Here is a 26,655-nt window from a genome sequence, read left to right as displayed (position 1 = left end):
GCTTCTACAGGGAAGGGATACACCTAAATAGAAAGGGTGCAAGAATATTTGCTGATGCTATCGAGGCAGTGTTAGGTGGGTCGGAAAACTGCTAGCTTGGGGGGAGAAAAAGACAAATAGATTAACAGTAGCCACTGGCAGAGGTGAAAGAGATTCTTGCACTGCTTCTATTGGAATGAGCAGAAGCCTGAAAAACAAGACGCAGGATATTTCAGAGACTGCTGGGAGTCATTGCGGTACAAGTAAACACATGGATTGTGTTAGGGTAGCTAAGAATAGAAATAGGTGCATGTATACTTGCGTGTACACCAATGCTAGGAGTTTAGTAAATAAATTTGATGAATTTGAGGTATTGCTCAAAACATCAAAGGCAGATATTGTTGGGATTTCAGAGACGTGGTGTCACGCAGATATAAGAAATGCAGAACTGGAATTTGGGGAGTACAATGTCTACAGAAAGGATAGACAGGATAGGAAGGGAGGAGGGATTATGCTATTAGTTAAGAAATACATAAAATCCAAGGAAGTGAAGCCAGTGGACATCGCTGGACAGTGCAGGTCGAGTCAGTTTGGTGTGACATAAGCATTGGGAGATTAAAATTGAGAGTAGGAGTGTGCTATAGGCCTAATGACTTTGAGTATAATAAGAAACTGTGATGAGTATAATAAGAAAAGTATAATAAGAAACAGGGAAATAGAGTGGGCCAGTAAATCAGAGAGTCTTATAATGGGAGATTTTAATTTCCCAGATATTGACTGGAATTTGGGGGCTGGTCACTCACACACTATCAAGGCTTTTGGGGATTTATTGGATGATTGTTTTCAACATCATCATGTTCGGGAGGCAACTAGAGGGAGGAATAATCTTGATTTGATTATCAACAGTGATTCTTCATGCATTAAGAATCTGCAGATAAATGAACCACTAGGTGGCAGTGATCACAGTGTGCTGAAGTGGGATTTACTCAAAGAGGTAACTACCATTAGGGGTAAAGAGAAGGGTTATTGCTTTCGTAAAGGCGACTACGATGGACTGAGACAGTATTTAAATTCTATACAGTGGGACCAACTGATGATGTTACCAACAGCAAATGCAAAATGGGAAGCATTCAAAGAACTTATCTTGGAAGCTACTAGGCTTTACATACCAATTAAGAAATATTGTTCAAGGTTTAGGCCTAAATGGATGTCAGATGAACTAATGAGGCATATGGCAGAGAAGAAACATGCATGGGATACATGCAAATTAACACATGACACAGAAGAAACATGCATGGGATACATGCAAATTAACACATGACACAGAAGCCTATGATAGATACAAGTTGATCTGTAACCAAGTTACAAAGGAGGTGAGGCAGGCGAAGGCAGATTACGAAAAATCTTTGGCAAGGGATGCAAAGAAAAACAGCAAAGAGTTCTTTACTTATGTAAACTCTAGAAGGAAGGGGATGAATCAGATTGGTCCACTTGATATCGATGGGTCAACTGTTGATGATCCTGCTCAGGTAGCTAACAAACTAAATGAATATTTTGCATCGACATTCACACATGAGGAGTTATTTAGCAAGGGGAAAGCCAGAGGTGTATTCAACTCTAGCAGTAAGCTACAGAATCTTGTAATAACTGAGAGTAAAGTGGAAGAGAAATTGTTGAAGATAAACACAAGAAAGGCACCCAGGGTGGATGGGATCTATCCAGTTATATTAAAGGAGGCAGCAGAGGAAGTAAGCAAACCCTTAGCCATAATTATGAGAGCTTCCTTGGACTCAGGGGAGGTACCCACGGACTGGAGGCCCCGAGTGCCAAGCGATAGTGCCCAAGCGATATTTTATGCGATACATAGCGTTCTTTCTCAGCGGATTAGTTATATTTATTTTCCAGTGTCACTATTCTTCTTGTTTTTGTTAAGTGATTCTTTACTTAAAAGCTTTGAAGTAGAATCCAGAAAGGAAATACACCTTTCTTTCTTGTGTGTATATATATATAATCCGTACTAACCTAACTAAACCGCTTGGTCACTGGTGGCACCGCTCCTGCCTCCACGTGGCGGGGCTGGAAACCTGGGAGGAGAAAAACACCCTCCCGGGGCAAAAAGGAGCAAAGATGGACATAAATAGACATGCCACTTATGGATCTCATGATCCAGATCTCTCAAACAGAGAAGACTTAAATGCAGGAAATGCAAAAAGGCAGAAAAAAGAAGGAACAGAAACCCCTGCTCCTCTTTTTTTGATACTGCATTCTTTGACTGATAATCCTTTGAGTAAGCTCTCCCCATTCTTAATACAGAAATGTCTTGAGAATGTGGCGGGCCCACCAAAAATGGTTAGAAGATTAAAATCCGGAGACCTTCTAGTGGAGATGAACGAGAATAAACACTCGGAAAAACTATTAAAAATATCGACTTTTGGCGGAATTCCCACAAAGGTTACCCCGCATGCCACCTTAAACTCCTCTAAAGGGGTAATAGCCGAGTGGGATCTCCTTAACGTATCTGAGGAGGAAATCGTTCAGGAATTAGGCGATCAAAATGTAATAAATGCCAAAAGGATAGTCATTAAGAAAGATGGGGGTTCTTACTCCTACCCGAACGGTCATTCTTACATTTAAAACACCAAATTTACCAACAACTGTTAAAGCTGGATATTTAAGGTGCAAAATTCGACCTTATATTCCAAACCCAGTCCGGTGTTTTAAATGCCAAAAATTTGGACACTCACAAGCAGTCTGCAGGGGTGTAACCACCTGTGCCTCCTGTGGTTCAAAAGAACATGTTCACACAGACTGCCCGAATGAAATACAAAGCTGCCCAAACTGTAAGGGGAATCATTCAGCATTTTCAAAGGAGTGCATCCAGTGGCAGACTGAAAAGAATATACAAAAGTACAAAGTGGAACACAAGGTGCCATACCAAGAAGCAAAAAGACATTGTTTAACTTCGAATAAATTGCCATCTTATTCTTCAGTTGTAAAAAAGCAACGATCCATAACAGTACAAACAGATTGTTCAGTTCCGCCAAGCATCTCAATTTCTGATTGGGCCAGGTCAGTCCTCTCTACACTAAAAGAACAGCCTACCCAACAGCAATCAACTCATTCGGTAAATACACCATTGACAATACCGCCAGATAAAAATTCTGTACAACAGCCAGTTAATCAAACAAGCTCTGAAAGAAATAATCAAAAAACCAGTACTGATACCATCTATGTCTATCTATGTCCATGGTGGACATAGATAGAAATTCACACTGAGATGAACCACTTCTTGAACTTCATGCAGAAGAGGAGGACATGGACGTCACTAGACCAAATTTCCCAAAAAGGGAAAAAAGACTAGACAGGCGCAAACAGACCACAACCCGTAAGCAAGCAGACACACCCGATAATCCTCAATAATGCACAAAATCATTCAATGGAATTGTCGCGGACTTAGAGCTAACTTAAACGATGTTTATGACTTAATTACTGAATATAAGCCTGCTGTTCTTTGTCTACAGGAAACAAACCTGACACCTAAAATAACTATGAGCATAAAACATCATATAATGCTTAGAAAGGATAGGAACGACTCTAATACAGCACATGGAGGTGTAGCATTGCTGGTAAACTCCAGAACTCCTTTCAGACCAGTCCCACTGCAAACAACTTTAGAAGCAATTGCTGCTAGAGTTATGGTTAAGATAGCGGTAACAGTTGTTTCCATATACCTTTCGCCAAACTAATCATACTCTCTAGCAGATTTGAATGATTTAGTCACTCAGCTGCCACCACCTTTCTGTATCTTGGGTGACTGGAATGGGCATCACCCCCTATGGGGTTCCTCGCACCTTGATAAGAGAGGTCAGTTAATTGAAAAATTTCTTGAAAGGCACAACTTAACACTATTAAACAATGGGACTCACACGTACGTGCATCTTTCCTCAAGGTCAACTTCTGCAATTGATCTTTCAATATGCTCGCCAAACCTCCTTCCTCTTATTGATTGGACGGTCACTGATAACCTGCGAAATAGTGACCACTTTCCAGTAATATGCACACTATCGGCTAACACTCCTCCTCAAACTGAGATAAAAACTGTGTGGAAATTCGACAAAGCTAACTGGAAGAAATATCAAGAGCTGGCACATCTAGATATTCAGACTATCGAGACCCTCACCATTGACTCTGCCGTAACTTACATAACTCAGCAAATGATAGTAGCTGCAGAAACCAGTATACCCAGATCATCCATGAAAATACGCTCCCACCCAAAAATATGGTGGAGTGAAGCCTGTAGCAATGCGAAAAAAGAAAAGAATAAATACTGGAACTTATTTCGTAAATACCCAACCACAGCTAACCTCATACAGTTCAAGAAAGCTAGAGCTAAATCTCGTCACATACAACGAATAAGCAAAAAAGAGACATGGTCTAAATATGCCTCCTCTATAAACAGGACCACAAATATCAGAACTGTTTGGAATAAAGTTCGAAGAATTAATGGAAAATATCCACCTATAACCACTCCGATAATATATCTAAAAGGCAAAGAAATCTGCAATCCTCTCGATATTTCGAATACATTAGGTGAAACCTTTGAAAAAATCTCCGCTGTAACCGCATTTGAGCCAAGTTTCCAGGCACATAAAATACAAGCAGAAAAATATAATCTCAATTTCAGTACTTCACGACAGCATCCATATAATGTACCCCTTACCATGGCAGAGTTACGTAGCGCACTTGCAAGATCCAAAAATAGTGCTGCTGGCCCTGATGAAGTGTACTATGCCATGATATATCACTTGAGTGAAGAATCCCTTTCTGCTCTGCTAAAACTGTATAATAGAATCTTTGGCGAAGACTACTACCCTAGCAGTTGGCGTCATTCTATTGTATTAGCTTTCCCAAAACCAGGAAAGGACCATTCAGATCCAGCAAATTACCGACCGATAGCGTTAACTAGTTGTATAGGAAAAGCATTAGAAAAAATAATTAATGCCGGATTGACATGGTTCCTAGAGACTGAATGCATTCTAAGTCAAAATCAATATGGATTTCGAAGAACTAGATCAACACTTGACCTTATGGTCAAAGCTGAAGGAAATATCCGAAATGCATTTGTCAGGAACGAACACCTAGTGATGATATGTCTTGACATCGAAAAAGCTTTTGATACAACCTGGCGGTATGGAATTCTTCACGATCTCTATGAATCCGGTATTCGTGGTCATCTTCCAAAATTTATCCAGAACTTTTTGAGCAATAGGACCTTTCAGGTACGATTTCACTCTGCTCTCTCACAAACTTTTGTGCAAGAAGAGGGGGTCCCTCAAGGTTCTGTGCTTAGTGCCACGCTCTTCTCTCTCAGGATTAATTCCATTACAAAAGTTATTCCCGACACAGTTGAAACTTATCTGTATGCTGACGATCTGGCGATCTCAAGCCACTCACAAAACATGCGTTTCATTGAAAGGCAGCTTCAAGGTACAATTAACAAGCTTGTTCAGTGGGCCAAAAATAATGGATACAGACTATAAAAACAAAAAACAACAGCAACTCATTTTTGCCGTAAACGGAATTTACATCCAGATCCCGATTTACATCTTGATTCTCATCCAATTACTTTTCAACAGAGTATTAGCTTTCTTGGACTAATTCTGGATAGAAAACTTAGTTTCTTAGAGCATATTAAACATATTCATACAACCTGTCTAAAGAAGCTGAATCTCCTCAGGGCAATTTCCGCTATGTCATGGGGTGCAGATCAGTACATGCTGCTGCACTTATACCGGTCGCTCATAAGATCCAAACTAGACTATGGGTCACCTGCATATGCCTCAGCCAGAGAAAGTGTATTAAAATGGCTCGACCCAGTACATCACAATGCCCTCCGAATTGCACTGGGAGCTTTTCGTACATCGCCAGTTCAGAGTCTCTATACGGAAGCACATGAACCACCCCTATTTCTTCGTCGGCAAGCTCTGTTATTAAGTTATGCAGCAAAAATCAGAAGTTTCCCACATCATCCTATAAAACAGTATTTATTCACCCCAAAATGGCATAATTTGTACCAAAATAAACCTTTGCAGAATAAACCATGTGGCATTAGATTACAAAGCATAACTACGTGCAGCGAACTAAATATGAATGACATAATTCAAGATATTAGCACGGCTATGCCACCATGGCAAATACCCTTGGCCAATGTTGACCAACATTTCCAACAAAGAGGAAAGAATGCACTTCCAAATTTCAGTATTCAGCAGATCCATGCAACTCACGCTTTTCAGTTCTCTAGTTATACCCAAATTTACACTGACGGTTCCAAGACAGATAATAAAGTTGGAGCTGCTGCAGTTCTACCAAACAATACAATATCCCAGCAGCTCCCTTTGGAGTACAGTATTTACACTGCAGAACTGTATGCTATCCTGATGGCTCTAGACAATGTAAAACAGTCATTATATCCTCAAACTATTATCTACACCGATTCCTTAAGTGCTGTATCTGCTCTTCAATGTAAATTTCCTTCCAGTCATCCGTTTCTACAACAAATTCAAACCAAGTTAGCGCAGCTTCTTGCAAACAGGCAAAAGTTAATTTTCTGTTGGATACCTGGGCACTCTGGAATCAGAGGAAACGAACAAGCGGATCTTGCAGCCAAGAACGCCAGTCACATAAAATCAGACATGCAGATACCTTACACAGATTTAAAACACATCATACATACCAATGTTAGAAAAAAATGGCTATCCATTTGGCAGGGAGAAAAGAGCAATAAGCTTTTACAGATTAAAAAGGATCACAAGAAGTGGCTATCAAGCCTAAGGGGCAATAGAAAGGAAGAAGTAGTACTTGCTAGAATTCGAATAGGACATACTCACCTAACTCATAGTTATTTACTCACTCAGGATGACCCTCCACGATGCAGCAACTGTCAAACTCAACTCACAGTAAACCACTTGATCATTGAATGCCCATTATATCTGAGATAACGAAAAACAGCTTTTTCTTCACACCTATATTCTTCTAATAAACTTACCTTACAACAGATTCTCGGAGACCGACAAGATATTAATGATGTTTTTACCTTCCTCAAATTGATAAACAAATATCACCTGATCTGAATCCTTTTATTTAATATAACAATCATGTATCAAATAAGATTGAAATAGGTGCATTATGGCCTTAGTAGCCCTTGCACCAATAAATCCAACAAACAACAACAACACGGACTGGAGATGTGCAAATGTGACCCCAATTCACAAAGGAGGATCAAAGGCTGACACAAGTAATTATAGACCTGTGAGTTTAACTTCTGTTCCAGGAAAATTAATGGAGGCACTAGTTAAAGAAGCACTGCAGGATCATTTAGACAAGACTTCGGTTATAGCTTGGACCAGCATGGTTTTGTTAAGGGGAAGTCTTGCCTGACCAATTTGATTGGATACTATGATGCAGTCACAACTGGATGCAGGTAATAACTTTGATATTATATACTTGGATCTTAGAAAGGCTTTTGATACTGTTGCACATGGAAGACTGCTGCACAAATTGGAGCAGTGTGACATTGGAGGCAAATTGCTGCTGTGGATAAAGGGGTGGTTGAGGGGGGAGAAGACAGAGAGTGGTAATCAATGGACACTGCTCGTCGTGGACTATTGTTATTAGTGGAGTCCCTCAGGGCTCAGTGTTGGGTCCATTATTGTTTTCTGTATTTATAAATGATATTGATGATGGTATATCAAGCTTAATGTCGAAGTTTGCAGACGATACAAAGTAGGCAGGGTTGTCAAGGACACTACTGACACTATGCTGCTGCAACAGGATCTGGAAAGGTTGAGCAGATGGGCTGAGAGGTGGCAAATGAAGTTTAACATTGACAAATGTAAAGTACTACACATGGGAAACAGCAACCCCAGAGCAGCGTATCAACTCTGTGGTACTACACTGACAGTGGTAGAGAATGAAAGGGACCTGGGGGTGGTTGTGCAGGCAGATATGAAGTTCTCTGAGCAGTGCAGACGGGCGGCAAGAGTAACTCATGGTGTATTGTCAATGATATATAGGAATTTTTCTAGCAGGGATAAGGAGGTGATTATTCCCTTGTATAAGGCAATGGTCAGGCCACACCTAGAGTACTGTATACAGGTCTGGAGGCCTCATTTCAAGAAGGATGTAGAGCTGCTGGAACGAGTACAGAGAAGGGCAACAAGATTAGTGAATGGAACAAAGGGGTGCTCTTACGAAGAAAGGCTTAAGTTTTGCAAATTACAGTGTCTGGAGACTAGGCACCATCGAGGTGATCTGATAGAGGTGTATAAAGCCTTGAATGGTTTGAGCTTGCTCAATGCTGATGGGATTCTTCCTCTTGCTCAGAATAATCACCTGAGAGGGCATAAATTCAAATTGAGGAAAGACAGATGTAGGATAGACATGCGGAAATTTGCCTTTAGCCAGCGGGTGGTTGGTTGGTGGAACAGACTTCCATCCCTTGTCGTGGAAGTTGATAGCCTAAATAAGTTTAAGGCTAAGTTGGACAGGTATTTTGAACAAACAGGGGTGAATTGGAAGTGGTTTTTTTTTTTTTTTTTTGCCTGATGCTGCATAAGCTTGCTTTCTTGCATCAAATGCCTCTACTAATGCTAATGCTAATAAGAACCAAAATAATCTTACAAAAACTTTAAAAGACATGATCGAAGTCACGTTTATTGTCTCAAACAAGCACAAGTTCAATAGCACAGAACCTAACGTGGGGATTTCCCAACAAAATAAAATATGGGGATTTCCCATAATAATTTTTTTTTGCATAATGACTAGCAAGTCAGCAGCAGGGATTCACAAAAAAGGATGGAAATGTTGAAAATTACATTCATTAATAATAGCAATAACAGGGTATTTCTTGCACAAAAGCTCAAAAATGCTGTGTTATGCGAGGTTTGCCACAATTCTCTAACCATGTTATATAAGTACCGTGTTGGTGTGAGGATTGTTGCAATTTATCAGTCGTGTAAGAGAGAGAACCATGTTGTAGAAGTACTGTGTTATTCAGGGGTTGCCTGTATATTGTGCAAAAAGGATAGGTTGAATAGGACCAGGGTATATCTGTCAGAGGCAAAAGTTGATGACATCGTAGAGCAGATATCTTTTTAAGGACATAAAAGATGAATGATATGACACTAATGATATTAAGAGTACAAGATCTGCAGACTTATTTAACAAGTACAGGTCAATGTTGATAAAAAGTTGAGTCAAGGATAAATTTTAAAATATCTGCATTTCTGCCCAGACACAATAGCAGGGAATATATGATGAGAGCCTTATCAATCGATTCAGCCCTGGAGAGATTGTGCAAGGCTCGTGGGGTAGAATTTTCCTCAGTGTGGTCTGTGCTTATTAACAAGAGGCTGCTTCTACAGAGATGGGATAAATTAAATAGAAAAAATGCAAGAATATTTGCTGATGCTATCAAGGCACTTTTAGGTGGGTCGGTAAATTGCCAGCTTGGATACACAGACTAATAGATTAATAATAGCCACAAGCAGAGGTGAAAGTGATTCTTGCACTGCTTCTATTAGAATTCAAGGACCACTGGGAGTCATCATGAAACAAGTAAATACTTGGGCTGTGTTAGGGTAACTAAGAGTAAGAACAGATGCATGTATACTTTCATGTAGACCAGTACTAGGAGAATAGTAAATAAATTTGATGAATTTGAAGTGCTGGTCAAGACATGAAGTGCGGACATTGTTAGGATATCAGAGACATGGTGTTACATATATGGAATGCAGAATTTGAATAGAGGAGTACAATGTGTACAGACAGGAAAGAAATTGGGGGGTGAGTTATGCTGTTAGTTAAGAAACATAAATTCTAAGGCAATGCATCCAGTTGACATGGGTGGCCAGTGCAATGTTGAGTCAGTTTGGCATTGACATAAGCACTGGGAAAGCAAACTTGAGAGTAGGAGTGTGTTATATGCCTAATGACTCTGATAAGTACAACGAACAACTGTACAAAGAAATTGAGTGGGCCAGTAAATCAGAATGTCTTATAATGGGTGATTTTAACTTACTGTATATTGGCTGGAATTTGTGTGTTGGTCACTTGCACACTAGCAAGACATTGTAGATTTATTGGATGACTGTTTTCTACAGCAAGACGTTCGAGAGGCAACCAGAGGGAATATCTTGATCTGACTATCAGCAGTATTAGTAATGGCCACATGGTGCAAGGAAGCCTATGGCTTATCAGCCAAAAATAAATAATTAAAATAAAATAAGAATGAAAATAAAATAGTAATAATAATAAGAAAAGTTAAAAAACAAAACAAAAATAATTTATAGGAGAAAAGGAAATAGACAACCTATGTGTTTCCCTCCTCCCATAGGGAGGAGGGAAACTGACTGTTGACTTTTGAATTTCCCCAAACTGTCAGCCTCTACCACCCATTTTGGTAACTTATTCCAGTAATTTATAACTCACTGGCTAAAGTAAAAATTCCTGTAATCCAGTCTAAACAATCCTCCCTGTAACTTGAAATTATGTGATTATTCTCCACTCATAACTTGAAATCATTGATTATTCATTCATTAAGAATCTGGAGATAAAAGAGTGCCACTAGGTGGCAGTGATTACAGTGTATTGATGTGATAAGGGAAGAATTTTTGCTTTCATAAAGGTGACTACAGTGATCTCAGACAGTTTTTAAATTCTGTACAGTAGAACCAGCTAATGATATTACCAGCAAGCAAATTCTAAAGGGAAAACATTCAAGGGATTAATCATGGAAGCTACCAGGCTTTTCATACCAACTAAGAAATAATGTTCATGGTTTAGGCCTAAAGGGATGTCAGATGAACTAATGAGACTCGTGGCAGTGAAGAAAAATGCATGGGATGCATATAAATTATCAGGCAACACAAAAGCCTGTGGTAGATAAACTAGTCTGAATAAGTCACAAAGGAGGTTAGGCAAGCAAAGGCAGATTACAAGAAATCTTTGACAAAGGATGCAAAGAAAAACAGCAAAGACTTCTTTACTTAAGTAAATTGTAGACAGAAGTAGATGAGTCAGATTAGTCTATTGATATCGATGGTCTGACTGTTGATGCTGTCCAATTAGCTGACAAACTAAATGATTATTTTTCATCTACATTCACACATGAGGAATACTGTAGGGAAGTGGAGGATAGAAGCTTATTAGGATGTAGAGCTGCTGGAACGGGTACAGAGAAGGGCAACGAGATTAGTAAATGGAACAAAGGGTTGCTCTTACGAAGAAAGGCTTAAGTTTTGCAAATTACAGAGTTTGGAGACTAGGCACCGGCGAGGTGATCTGATAGAGGTGTATAAGGCTTTGAATGGTTTGAGCATGCTCAATGCCAATGGGATTCTTCATCTTTCTCAGAATAATCACCTCAGAGGGCATAAATTCAAATTGAGGAAGGATGGATGTCGGATAGATGTGCGGAAATTTGCCTTTGGCCAGCGGGTGGTTGGTTGGTGGAACCGACTTCCATCACTTGTTGTTGAAGTTGATAGCCTAAACAAATTTAAAGCTCAACTGGACAGGTATTTCGAACGAACGGAGGGGTGAAATGGGAGTGGGTTTTTTTTTTTTTTTTTGGCTGATGCTGAATAAGCTTGCTTTCTTGCATCATATGCCAATGCTAATGCTAAACTCTAACAAGATAAATGATTTTGTAATAACAGAGGAAAGTGGAAGAGAAATTGTTGAAGTTACACATAAGAGAGGCAACTGGGGTGGTTGAGATCTATCTAGTTATATTAAGGGAGGCAGCAAAGGAAATTAGTCTTAATTATGAGATCATCCTTAAATTCAGGGGAAGTTCCCAAAGACTGGAGATGTGCAAAGCTATCCCCAATTCCCAAAGGGGGATCAAAGGGTGACGCAAGTAATTACAGACCACTCGTTAGTTTAGCTTTTGTTCCGGGGAAAATAATGGAGTCACTGGCTAAAGGAGCATTGCAGGATCATCTAGACAAGACTGCAGTAATAATTCAGACACAGCAATGGTTTGTTATGGGAAAGTCTTGTCTGACCAATTTGATTGGCTACTATGATTTGGTCACAAAGGAACTGGATACAAAAAATAATATTGATACCATATACTTGGATTTCTGGAAAGCTTTTGATACTGTTGCACATAAAAGACTGCTGTACAAATCAGAGTAGTGTGGCATTAAGGGAAAGTTGTTGCTATGGATAAAGGGATGGTTGAGCTGAAGAAGACAGAGTAGTTCTCAGTGGGCACTGGTGTTCATGGATTAATGTTATTAGTGGAGTTCCCTGTTTCAGTACTGGGCCAATTGTTCTTTTCAGTATTTATCAATGATATTGTTGAAGGTATCAGGCTTAATGTCAAAGTTTGCAGATGATAGAAAGGTATAAAGGAGTAGTTAATGACAGTCATAAGGGTGAGCTACTGCAACAAGGTCTAGGAAAATTGGGTCAATAGGCTGAGAAATGGCAATTGTAGTTTACAAATACAAGGTACTGCACATGAGTAGCAGTAACCCCAGAGTAACATCAATTGTGTGGTACTAACTCGGGGTAGTGGAGAATGAAAAAGACCTAAGGGATAATTGTGCAGTCAGACATGAAATTCTCTGAGCACTGCAGACATGCTGCCTGGCCAGCTCATGGGGTTTTGTCAATGATGTACAGAAACTTTGCTAGCAGGGATAAGGAGGTGATTATCCCTTTGTATAAGGCCATTGTTAGGCTGCACCTTGAGTAATGTATACAGGGCTAGAGGCCTCACTTTAGGAAGGATGTAGATCTACTGGAATGGGTGCAAAAAGGGGCAACCAGGCTGGTGAAAGGAACAAAAGAGTGCTCTTACCTAGAAAGGCTTCAGTTCTGCAAATCACAGCATCTTGAGACTAGGCACCTGCGGGGAGATCTGATTGCTCTAACAGAATTCCATCTGCCGTTATGGAAGGTGATAGTGTGAATAAATTCAAAGAACTAGAGAGATTTTTGGACTTTACAGATGAGTGAACTGTGTAAGGTGTTTTTTTTTTTTTTTTTTTGCTGATGCTATCTAAGCTTACTTTCTTGCATCATTTGTTGTTACTACTACTCTAATACCTGTAAACTTGCCCATCATCCATCTACACCACAGGAAGGTGTATTTCCATTGCAATCCCAGATTTTTGGCAAGCCCAAGAACTTATCATTTTTTGACAGAATATGGCCCCACTCCTCCTTGTTTTATGGACAGGAGCCAGCCAGCAGATTTCCAAGTGACTTTTGTTGGCTTATTGTTAAGAGTCCGGTTGTACATCATTAAACACAAAAACCAATATATGATTGGCTCTGTAGAGATGCTCAATGGTATAAGTTGTTTTGTTTTTTTTTTCCCTGGTGCATTAGCAAGGGAGATGATAGAAACGGCTTTACATATTCTCAACATGGAGACATATAGGAGGTTTGAGAGAATCCTTTGGAAATGCTGTTACAAAGCTACATATACTAACATATACATCTCATGCTATATTCATATTCTGCATCCCATATGTCAGTATGATTTTGATGTAGTGGCACTATGATTTTGACGTTCCTAAAATATCTATATTTGATAATTTAGCCAGTACAGTTGGGTGTCAATTATTCAGAATAATTGATGTCAGACCTTTTCTGGATAATCGAACCGGAAAACTTTCCAGATAATTTTTATGGTAAGATTAAATAAATTTAATCTTACCTTACAATTAAATTAAATAGTTAAGATTAATTAAATAAAAAGAATTATAAACTAATCTCGGCAAACAGAAAAATCCATCCGAGCATTTTTATGATTTTTATACAAAACGGGAAAATTAGAAAGATTTTTAAATGCTCTCGGTTTTTTCAACTTCCCAATAACGATCATGGACAATCTGTGCACCCCAGTGGCATTTGCACACACAGCAATTGTAACTCACTATTTTCTCATCTTAAAACTTGGTGCAGGCATTTCTCTTTTAGTGGCTAGGGTTTTTCTCGGTAATCTTTCTATAATAAGCTCGTCTCATCAACATTATAAATGTTTTCTTTCTCATAATTTGCTTAACTGAAGCAAACTTACTTTTTAAGGACACCACTGCTGATTTGTCTGCAGAAAGTGTCTCGCTTTGAATATCTAGTTCACGTATACCGTGTCTCAGTTTAAAGTTTTTCAGCCAACTTGTGCTTGCATTAAAATCTTCATTACCTATTAACTTTCGATTAAAATCCAATGCTTTTTCACACAATATTGGGTCAGACACTGGTTTACCTAAACTTCGCTCTGAAGAAAACAAAAAAAAAAGTGAGTGCACTCTCTAAAGCGGCATTTTCAGGTTTCAACATCTTTTTCATGCTAGATCCTCCTTCACTATCCATAATCTACACAAATTCTGTTATAGCACTGGAATTTTTCTTGATGTCGTAAATTGTTGAAGTCCCCACATTAAACTCTTTGGAGAGATTTTCTAAATTTTCACCATTTCTAATTCTATTAATAATTTCCTTTTTTTTTTTTTGTTGCAATGTTAAAACTATGCATTTTCTTTTTGTTTACATTTTACTGTAAAAAAATTTTTGTGAAAAATAATGAATCGCACAGTTTCGGGCCGATATTATTCTTACCGAATATGGAGCTAAACTAATCTGAAATTCACTCATGATTTCAGCCGACCGGGCTAGCCGAGTGGGTAAAGTACCTGCCCGGCAACCCAAAGGTCGCGGGTTCGATTCCCGCCTCGGGCTTGGATCAAAGTACTGCAAAAACCTTGGGAGGTGCAATATGGCCACAGAAGCCGATGCGCCAACAACTACCAACTCAAAAAAAAAAAAAAAACTCATGATTTCCCTGAAAACCCAGTAGTCTCTGTGATATTTTTCTAAAATACACTTCTGAAGGTCACAACCATAAAACAATAAAAACAATTTGCAGTTTTCGGTTTATTGGGCTTTTTGTTTGTACAATCTGGTATAAACGGGTAGTAAACTTGATCTTTTGCTTATTAGCATTAGCATTAGTAGAGGCATTTGATGCAAGAAAGCAAGCTTATGCAGCATCAGCCAAAAAAAAAAAAATAAATAAATAAAAAATAAAAAAATAATAAAAATAAATAAAAAATAACCACTTCCATTTCACCCCTCTGTTCGTTCGAAATACCTGTCCAGCTGAGCCTTGAACTTATTTAGGCTATCAACTTCCACTACGAGGGATGGAAGTCTGTTCCACCAACCAACCACCCGCTGGCTAAAGACAAATTTCCGCACGTCTATCCTACATCTGTCTTTCCTCAATTTGAATTTATGCCCTCTCAGGTGATTATTCTGAGCAAGAGGAAGAATCCCATCAGCATTGAGCATGCTCAAACCATTCAAGGCTTTATACACCTCTATCAGATCACCTCGCTGGTGCCTAGTCTCCAGACACTGTAATTTGCAAAACTTAAGCCTTTCTTCTTAAGAGCACCCCTTTGTTCCATTCACTGATCTTGTTGCCCTTCTCTGTACTCGTTCCAGCAGCTCTACATCCTTCTTGAAATGAGGCCTCCAGACCTGTATACAGTACTCTAGGTGTGGCCTGACCATTGCCTTATACAAGGGAATAATCACCTCCTTATCCCTGCTAGAAAAATTCCTATATATCATTCACAATACACCATGAGCTACTCTTGCAGCCTGTCTGCACTGATCAGAGAACTTCATATCTGCCTGCACAACCACCCCCAGGTCCCTTTCATTCTCTACCACTGTCAGTGTAGTACCACAGAGTTGATACGTTGCTCTGGGGGTTGCTGTTTCCCATATGTAGTAGTTTACATTTGTCAATGTTAAACTTCATTTGCCACCTCTCAGCCCATCTGCTCAACCTTTCCATATCCTGTTGCAGCAGCATAGTGTCAGTAGTGTCCTTGACAACCCTGCCTACTTTGTATCGTCTGCAAACTTCGACATTAAGCTTGATATACCATCATCAATATCATTTATAAATACAGAAAACAACAATGGACCCAATACTGAACCCTGAGGGACTCCACTAATAACATTAGTCCACGATGAGCAGTGTCCATTGATTACCACTCTGTCTTCTCCCCCTCAACCACCCCTTTATCCATAGCAGCAATTTGCCTCCAGTGCCACACTGCTCCAATTTGTGCAGCAGTCTTCCATGTGCAACAGTATCAAAAGCCTTTCTAAGATCCAAGTATATAATATCAAAGTTATTCCCTGCATCCAGTTCTTTTGTGACTGCATCATAGTATCCAATCAAATTGGTCAAGCAAGACTTCCCCTTAACAAAACCATGCTGTGTCCGAGCTATAGCTGAAGTCTTGTCTAGATGATCCTGCAGTGCTTCTTTAACCAGTGCCTCCATTAATTTTCCGGGAACAGAAGTTAAACTCACAGGTCTGTAATTACTTGTGTCAGCCTTTGTTCCTCCTTTGTGAATTGGGGTCACATTTGCACATCTCCAGTCCGTGGGTACCTCCCCTGTGTCCAAGGAAGCTCTCATAATTATGGCTAAGGGTTTGCTTGCTTCCTTTGCTGCCTCCTTTAATATAACTGGATAGATCCCATCCACCCCAGGTACCTTTCTTGTGTTTATCTTCAACAATTTTTCCTCCACTTTACTCTCAGTTATTACAAGATTCTCTAGCTTACTGCCAGAGTTGAATACACCTCTGGCATTCCCCTCGCTGAATAACTCCTCATGTGTGAATGTCGATGCAAAATATTCATTTAGTTTGTTAGCTACCTGAGCAGGATCATCAACAGTTGACCCATCGATATCAAGTGGACCAATCTGATTCATCCCCTTCCTTCTAGAGTTTACATAAGTAAAGAACTATCTGCTGTTTTTCTTTACATCCTTTGCCAAAGATTTCTCATAATTTACCTTCGCCTGCCTAACCTCCTTTGTAACTTGGTTATAGATCAACTTCTATCTATCATAGGCTTCTGTGTCACGTGTTAATTTGTATGTATCCCATGCATTTTTCTTCTCTGCCATATGTCTCATTAGTTCATCTGACATCCATTTAGGCCTAAACCTTGAACAATATTTCTTAGTTGGTATGTAAAGCCTAGTAGCTTCCAAGATAAGTTCTTTGAATGCTTCCCATTTTGAATTTCTGTTGGTAACATCATCAGTTGGTCCCACTGTATAGAATTTAAATACTACCTCAGTCCATCGTAGTCACCTTAAGAAAGCAATAACACTTCCCTTTACCCCTAATGGTAGTTACCTCTTTGAGTAAATCCCACTTCAGCACACTGTGATCACTGCCACCTAGTAGTTCATTTATCTGCAGATTCTTAAAGCATGAAGAATCGCTACTGATAATCAAATCAAGAGTATTACTCCCACTAGTTGCCTTCCGAACATGCTGATGTAGAAAACAATCATCCAATAAATCCACAAAAGCCTTGCTAGTGTGTGAGTGACCAGCCCCCAAATTCCAGTCAATATCTGGGAAATTAAAATCCCCCATTATAAGACTCTCTGATTTACTGGCCCACTCTATTTCCCTGTACAGTTTCTTATTATACTCATCAGAGTCATTAGGCCTATAGCACGCGCCTACTCTCAATTTTGATCTCCCAATGCTTATGTCACACCAAACTGACTCGACACTGCACTGTCCAGCGATGTCGACTGGCTTCACTTCCTTGGATTTTATGTATTTCTTAACTAATAGCATAACCCCTCCTCCCTTCCTATCCTGTCTATCCTTTCTGTAGACATTGTACTCCCCAAATTCCAGTTCTGGATTCCTTATATCTGTGTGACACCACGTCTCTGAAATCCCAAAAATATCTGTCTTTGATGTTTTGAGCAATTCATCAAATTTATTTACTAAACTCATAGCACTGGTGTACACCCAAGTATACATGCACATGTTCTTTTTGTTAGCTACCCTAACACAACCCATGTGTTTACTTGTACCCCAATGATTCCCAGTAGTCTCTGAAATATCCTGCATCTTATTTTCCAGGCTGCTGCTCATTCCCATAGAAGCAGCGCAAGAATCACTTTCACCTCTGCCAGTGGCTGGTGTTAATCTATTAGTCCTTGTATCCCCCCAATATAGCAGTTTTCCAACCCACCTAACACTGCCTAGATGGCATCAGCAAACATTCTTGCACCCTTTCTGTTTAAGTGTATCCCATCCCTGTAGAAGCAGTCTCTCCTGTTAACAAGTACAGACCAGGCTGAAAAAAATTCTACCCCTTGAGCCTTGCACAGTCTTTCCAGGGCCGAATTGATCGACGGGGCTCTCATCATATACTCCCTCCTATCGTGTCTGGGCAGAATTGCAGACACTTTCAAATTCAACCCTATTTCACGGCTTTTTTTCAACAGTGACCTGTTCTTGTTAAGTAATTCCGCTGGTCTCCTACTTTTAATATCATTAGTAAATTATATTATCAAAATTCAGTTTGCAAACATGATCACTATAACTGGTGCTTACTGTACTACTGTTAATAAAAAAAAAAAAAAGAAGAAGAAGAAAGATCAGGCTTTCAAATTATTCCAGATAACTGATGGTCCGGATAACCAACGTTCTACTGTATTTAAATTTCATCAGATGGTTTATTTACTATGCTCCTTGTATTAGTGTTTATGTTAGTATATGTTTACCTCTGTGTATCTCTAACACTCCTTGGTCCTGGTAATACCATCCCATTGATGCCCCCAGTGATCCCTCTATAATCCCCAAAACTTTGCCTTACAGGCTACTGCTTGTCTGAATAGATGCTGTAAGAATCCATTCACTGAACTTGTAACTTGGTTTTTTACTTCTGCTTATGGCCACCATTAAATTGTTAGTCACTGTGTTCTTCCACTACCAATTAACACTTTTCTGACTCGCCTGACACTGCTTCAATGGCATCAACAAATAATCTTGAACTCTTTGTTTTAAGGCCATGATGGGAATTGAGAATACCCTTTGAGAATTGCACAATCTCTCCAGGGATGAATTCATTGACAACACTCCGATTATGTACTTCTTCCTGTCATGTCTGGGAAAAATTCCAGACACTTTCAAATTTAGCACTGATTTGTGATCTTTTTTTTTTTTTTTTTTTTTTTTTTGATTTGGTAGTTGTTGGCGCATCGGCTTCTGTGGCCATATTGCACCTCCCAAGGTTTTTGCAGTACTTTGATCCAAGCCCGAGGCGGGAATCGAACCCGCGACCTTTGGGTTGCCGGGCAGGTACTTTACCCACTCGGCTAGCCCGGTCGGCGATTTGTGATCTTTATTCAACATTACCTCTTATTAATTAAATCCTAAGATTGGCAATGCTTTATATCATTAGTACTAACATATAAAGCAGTTTCACCTTTTGTGCCATTAAGATGTTAAAAACATTTCTACCTGGAAGAACAGTGTCATGTTCCCCTGTTCTGTTAGAATAATATATTTCCTGTAGAACCAGCAACTTTTCCCTTGGATGATCCTGATGACCTATCAAGCATTTAGCTGCTCAACTGATTACTCATTTTATTTCCTTTAGAGCATCATTTTCTTCATGCACTTAAATTTGCCAATCAAACCTCTGGATGTTTATCAAAGAATCATCAATGTTTTGAAACATTTTCCAGAGCATCTTTTTAGTAGGATGCCATAACTGCTATGCAAAATAAATGTTATTAATTATTAATAATAGCATTTTTACAGTTCTGATAACTGCTTCTTGTAATCCTAAAACATTTTACAGGCAGGCACACTTACCAAGGACGGAAAGGTTTTATCATATAAGACACATGTTGTTACTCCAGATGATGAAGACCGAGATTGTAATTTAAGGTAGGCTGATATTTTATCGAGATTATATTTTACTGAAGTAAATAATGTTAAATAAATATATGGTCATGTTAATCCTGTATTCACCTAAAAGCCATGGTTTATTCACTCTCTTTCATCAAAATAAAATTCAATATTTAATATCATTTATCAACTGAAGTTTTAATGTTTCAGTAAAAGAAATTTTTTTTTATTTTTAAATGTTTTGTATAAGCTAGTTCAAATTATTTTTCTACAGTTTCTTATATTCTAACAATATTCTCAATGTAAAAATGTTTGTGGATGAGGGAAAAAAGGTAGGCAGTTAAATATCTATATATCTGGCTTTTCATAAATGAAAAATTTTCCTTTGAAATATGTATTTATTTCAATTTTCAATCATGAGAATCATTATGTTCCCACTGAAGATCAAGACAAAGTTGGTGTTAACACTTGGATTTAACATAGTTTTGATCACTCCAGATTTAAAGAATCAGTCTTTTTTACTCAGTTTTGTCTCTTCCCCATCTTTCTGTTGTAATATAGTTGGTGACAAAAAGTTTCTCCATCTTTTTCTTTTCACAAAAAAAAAAAAAAAAAAAAAATCAAACTACATTCAAGTTGGATTTTTTTTTTTTTTTTTAAATTTTGCAAATTTCCACTTATTTTAATTAATGAACTGGCCATCAAGTGTGCCTTGAAATGCTTTGTTACAAAACAGAAATTCACAATAATATTAGCATCATTCTCTATTATATGCAGTAATTTCTTACTACTTGTGTAGTTGAAAAGCTAATTAACAGTCTTTCAGCAAAATGCTAAAGAAATACAACATAATATTTTTTCCGTGTATTGCAAGATTTTCCGTATATTGTAAAAGGTAACATTTGCCTTGTGTGTCATATCCAAGCTTCTCCCCTAAATTTGTTAAATTCTAAATTTTAAGGAATGTATTGAAACATTTTATTGATGCTATTAGCCTGGTAGTACAAATTGTATAAGCTGTAACATTCATCTCAACTGTTTGCTCCATTTTTTAATGTGTTAAAATTTAACATTTTGTAAATATGTTCATATTGTGTAAATTTTGAAAACTTTATTGGGCTGAACAACTGTTCACGTCTTGGAACTGATTGTACATTAATTGCTGGACTGGGATGGACATTTACCAACTATAATAGTTACCTCCCCCTTTTTATTTTTTTTCTGAAGATTTTTTTTCTTTTTTTTTTGTATAGTTATTTGTTTAATTCTGTACATCTTTGTATGTTTTGTATCTGCATAATTTTGCATATTCTGCACTTGTATAACTGCAAATTTTCTGTATAATTTCTTCTGTCTCAAACAGTTTGTATAACTATTTGTTTAAAGATTTATAACTTTCTGCATAATTGCTTCTCTTGCAAACAGTTGAGTGGTTAACTATTTCAGGTTATCTGTTGCTAATTGGTTCCTCTGGTTGTTAAAGAAAGTCTAGCTCTGAACAAAATTTCCTTCAATTTGAATTCCTAATGTAATCTTAAATGGTTTCCTTTATGTTTACTTTGTTATTATACCTACAGGTATCTTCTCTATCATCACAGCAAAACACGGTGGAGTTCAGCTGATGTTCCAGGTGCCGCCATTCACCAGACATACATGCTATACTATGTGTGTATCATATGTGATCTTTCAGTTTCAAGTGATGGGAAATGTGATGTAATCAGACATTTGTTAAAAAAATAAGCATGTTAGCAGCATGTGGTGCATAGAAAGAAATTTGGAAAATTAAATGCACTAGGCATAATCCTTATGGGTTTTGATAATTAACTATATAATATCGGTGTAAATACACCATAGTTAACCCATATATTTGAGCTACGATTGTAGCGTAGAAGGCATCGTTTTAAATGTATCTCATAATGTGGTTGCCTTCGCAACAAGATAGCTACTATTGAATTACTTCAAATAAATAACGCTTCTCTAGTAGAGAAGTCTACTGTTATTTATTTTCAGCGGTACCACCACCCAGACGATTGTTTCGAAGCTTTTTGGCTTCGTCATCAGTGGGCGGGTAGGTACCCAGGTAATACAACAAGCCATCTCAGTTGCGAAGTTATATCCACATTATGAGAGATGCCAGAAGGGTGTGGTGGTAATGTATTTGGAAAATTAAATGCACTAGGCATAATCCTTATGGGTTTTGATAATTAACTATATAATATCGGTCTAAATCCACCATAGTTAACCCATATATTTGAGCTACGATTGTAGCGTAGAAGGCATCGTTTTAAATGTATCTCATAATGTGGTTTCAACAGTAGCCTTCTCTACTAGAGAAGCGTTATTTATTTGAAGTAATTCAATAGTAGCTATCTTGTTGTGAAGGCAACCACATTATGAGATACATTTAAAACGATGCCTTCTACGCTACAATCATAGCTCAAATATATGGGTTAACTATGGTGTATTTACACCGATATTATATAGAAAGAAATGCAAAAATAGATGGTGGCATTGATGGCTAAATGTTTATTTGCATCTTTTTGTCTTAAAATGTAAATCTTTCTCTGAGTTGTGCCCATTGTGCAGGCGTATTGTTAAAAAAAAATGTGTTTCCTAATAGTAAAAAGGCAAAAAAATAAAATTGTCGAAGAATGAAAATAACAGTCATTATTAATGTCATTAAATGGGTAGGGAAAGAAGTAGTGATGGCTCCGAAAAATGGCAATCTTCAGTTGGTACAGATAGTGGTAAACAAAATTATTTCCCAACTATAACCTATTGAAATAAAAAACAATCATCAAATTGAAAGCAGCTTGCTCTCAATACCAGCATTTAAAGGTGATTCTGTAGGATATAACGTTGGACATCTTCTAAACTTCCTTAAAGTATCTGGGATTCCATTAAAAACCTGTCTGGCACTTAGTGTTAATATTATGCCTGTTATTGTAAGCCTCGAGGTTGTAGTAGTAGTATGAGCTTATGCAGCATCAGCCAAAAAAAAAAAAAAAAAAATCACACCATTCCCTCCAAATGCCTGTCCAGTTTCTACTTAAATTTATTTAACCTATCAACTTCCACAACAACAGATGGAAGTTTGTTCCAGCAATTAATCACCCGCTGGCTAAAGGCAAATTTCCGCACATCTATTCTACCTCTGTCTTTTCTTAATTTGAATTTATGCCCCCTTAGGTTCGTAATCTGAACAAGTGGAAAGATCCCATCAGAATTCAGCGTGCTCAACCCATTCAAGGCCATATACACCTCAATCAGATCATCGCGCAGGTGCCTAGTCTCCAGCCACTGCAATTTGCAGAACTTAAGTCTCTCTTGGTAAGAGGATCCCTTCATTCCCCTCACCAATCTTGTTGCCCTTCTCTGTACACGCTCAAGCAAATCTACATCCTTCCTAAAATGAGGCCTCCAGACCTGTACGCAGTACTCAAGGCATGGCCTGACCATTGCCTTATACAGAGGGACAATCACCTCCTTTTCCCTGCTAGCAAAATTCCTATATATCATTGACAAAACCCCATGACCTGCCCTGGCAGCCTGTCTGCATTGCTCAGAAAACTTCATATCTGACTGCACAATTACTCCCAGGTCTTTTTCATTTTCTACCACCTTAAGTGTAGTATCACACAGTTGGTACGTTTCTCTGGGGTTACTTCTACCCATATGCAGTACTTTGCATTTGTCAAGGTTAAACTTCAGTTGCCACTTCTTAGCCCATCTGCCCAAATTATCTAGATCCTGTTGCAGTAGCACGCTGCCATTACTGTCATTAACAACCCTGCCAACCTTTGTATCATCTGCAAACTTCGACACTAAGCCTGATATACCTTCATCAATATCATTGATAAATATACAAAACAACAGAGGACCCAACACTGAACCCTGTGGTACTCCACTAATAACATTAGTCCACGAAGAGCAGCACCCATTGATTACCACCCTCTGTCTTCTCCTACTTAACCATCCTTTTATCCATTGTAGCAACTTTCCCTTAATACCATTCTGCACCAATTTGTACAATAGTCATCCATGCGCAACAGTGTCAAAAGCTTTCCTGAAATCCAAATATATGATATCAAAATTGTTTTTTGCATCCAGTTCCTTTGTAACCACATCTTTGTCACAGACAAGCTGTACTTGCTACCTGGGAGTCTAAAACGCTGATGGAACTGATATTCGAGTGACACTCAAGTCAAGTGGACCCAATTTCGGTGAAGTCCGGATGGTCTGTGACAACCAAATCCTTTGCTTGCACCTTCACGATGTTGGAACTGTAAGTAATCCTGGGTATAACCCCCATGCACAAGCACACTGTGGGAGACCACCCAGATGTGAACCAACGCAAGCAGGGGTCGAGGTGTGGCGCTCACACATGGAGGAATGCCACCCCTCTTCATTACTAGGTGGTAGTGACTCTCCTCAACTGGTGAAATAGCACCACTGCTTATTGGAGGCTTCAAGTGGTGGAACCCATGTTTGGTCTCCAGAGCTAAGTTCTGGTCAACCCTTTCCCATTTCTTCCATCATGCAGTATGACTGATGACTTTTGAGGTTATGATGGACATCATGGCAAGAGCCAGTCTTCCTTACATTTCGAGGGTACAGCTTTAAAACAGTATTCGCAGGCTGGCTGCTAGTTATTACACCAAACCGAACCAATTGGTAACTCTTTAGGAGGCTTCCAGATCAGCTAGTGTATAATCTTGCTACCTCTATTCTGCCAGACATATGTGGGGGGGGGCATTGTCGAGGCCACGTTATGGCAAGGATCTGAGTATATTCTTACCGTGTGTACGCCATATCCAAGAATGTCATTACTGCGTACAGCGCCTCCGTAGCCAGGTGGGAAGGAGCGGCAGTGCGTAGCACACGCTTCTTGATTAGACTGGGGTTCGAGTCCGTCACCACCGAATACAGAGAATGCAGAAAGGACAGGGAATGACCACCGCATATCCCGGAGCAATATGGCCTTAGTTGCTAATGCTCCTAAAAAAAAAAAAAAAAACTTCATACAGCATGCCCACCCCCCTCTTTCTTACTATTGAATACACCATGAATTGTCAAACTGATAGGGTAAGCTTAACTGCAAAAAGATGTAACCCTCCCAAACACTTCCTAGTTCATTTCACAAATATACGTGGTCTCAATTCTAATCTCAACGATGTCCATTTCCACTTGCAGTCTGCCAAACCTTATGTACTTTTTCTGATAAAATCTCAGTTATCGATTGATTCAACTACTGCTCAGCTCAGTTGCCCAAATTATTCGCTGAATGATTCGTTTTGCCTCAAAGGTGGTACTTGTGCAATTGTCCTTTCTGATATTTCCTGTCAGAGACTTGGTAATTTGGAATCTCCTCTTTTCGATCTTCTCTGTCTTAAAATCTCTCTACCTCATTCTGTCAAATTCATCTGCTGTCTTTACCGTTCTCCCAACTCCGCTGATCACTTGGAGCCCTTCAACTTCCTCTCTTTGCAACTTGACTTTCTGCAGTCCAACTTTTCTAACAGTGAGGTAATTTTACTTGGTGATTTTAATGTTCACAGCTCCAGCTGGCTTCCGTTTTCTAGTCACACCGATCCAGCTGGTTGAGATGCTGAGGTTTTGAAATTAATAATAATGACCTTGCACAGATTGTTCATTTACCTACAAGAATACCAGACAATCCTAACCATACAGCCAACATGCTTGATCACTTTCTCACAAACAACCCTTCTAAGTACATGGTCGAAGTGAGTGGTCCTTTAGGCACCTCAGATCACAACTTGGTGATTGTCTCTTCTAGAATGGAGCCTTTATCTCATGGCTATTCCCAACCACGTGTTGTTTTGCATTACAAGAATGCAAAATGGGATGACCTGCGAGATTTCTTTTCCTTGGTTGGACTTCTGTTTCAAAACTTCTGATGTCAACATTTGCTCAGATCGTGTCAGTGAAATTATTCTTATAGGAATGGAATCCTTTATCCCACACTCCACTTTAAAATCTCTTCCTTTATCCAAACCTTGGTTTTCCAATAAATATACTAAGGGTGTTCAGGAGAAGAATGTTGCATATCGTAATTGGCTTGTTTCCAATTCTTCAGTTTCATTTTCTGCCTACACTAAAGCTCACAACAATTATAAAGCAGTTATTAATCAGTCCAAACTAGATTTTGAACAGGCAAAGAGTAGAAAACGTGCTTCGTGCCCTAATGGTAGCCAAGCATTCTGGTCTCTTGCCAAAGCTGTTGGATGCAACTTTTGTCCATCTCGGCTCCCACCTCTGTCAAAACCAGATGGTTCTGTCGTCGCTTCGGCCAAGGATAAAACTGATCCACTTGCATTCCATTATTCTTCCAACTCGTATTAATGATCTTCGTAAAACACCTCTCACCATTGCCAACACGCTCCATTCAGTGCCTCCTGTGGTCTTCCACCAAAAGAATGTCAGAAGGATTTTGACGAATCTTGATGCTAAGAAAGCTCCAGGTCCTGATGGTATTTCTCCACTTGTTCTCAAAACCTGTGCCCCTGAACTTACTCCTGTTCTTTGCTGCCTTTTTTCACTTTCTTATTCCAATGGTGTTTTTCCTTCCACTTGGAAATTTTCTCATATACAACCAGTTTCTAAAAAGGAACTGGCTGTATATGAGCAAATACCTCCCATCTAATTATTGACCCATTGCAATTACTTCTACTCTTTCCAAATTAATGGAGAAATCAATTAACCGCCAACTTATAAACTGCCTAGAAACCTTCCGTCTGATCAATGATTGCCAGTATGGATTCTGTCAGTGTCGATCCACTGGTGATATTCTGACTTATGTTAATGATCTTCGTAAAACACCTCTCACCATTGCCAACACGCTCCATTCAGTGCCTCCAGAGACAAATTCAAT

At 38.9% G+C, this 26,655-nt stretch overlaps 1 protein-coding gene across 1 annotated transcript in view; it reads left to right on the top strand.

The window, feature by feature from the left end:
* The window catches only part of LOC150088342 (G patch domain-containing protein 4), a 165,509-nt gene that overhangs the window by 98,841 nt on the left and 40,013 nt on the right, over nucleotides 1-26,655 (top strand). Inside the window, exon 5 of the mRNA XM_090370728.1 lies at nucleotides 19,714-19,802. Within this exon, the coding sequence (XP_090226854.1) occupies nucleotides 19,714-19,802 (89 nt within the window). The remainder of the gene's footprint in view (nucleotides 1-19,713; nucleotides 19,803-26,655) is intronic.

The sequence above is a fragment of the Mastigoproctus giganteus genome, chromosome 3 (assembly GCF_048544385.1).
Source record: "Mastigoproctus giganteus isolate SK-2022 chromosome 3, ASM4854438v1, whole genome shotgun sequence".
Taxonomy (NCBI): Eukaryota; Metazoa; Arthropoda; class Arachnida; order Uropygi; family Thelyphonidae; genus Mastigoproctus; species Mastigoproctus giganteus.
Note: the sequence above shows the minus strand (reverse complement) of the source record. Positions and strands in the feature narration are given on the sequence as shown.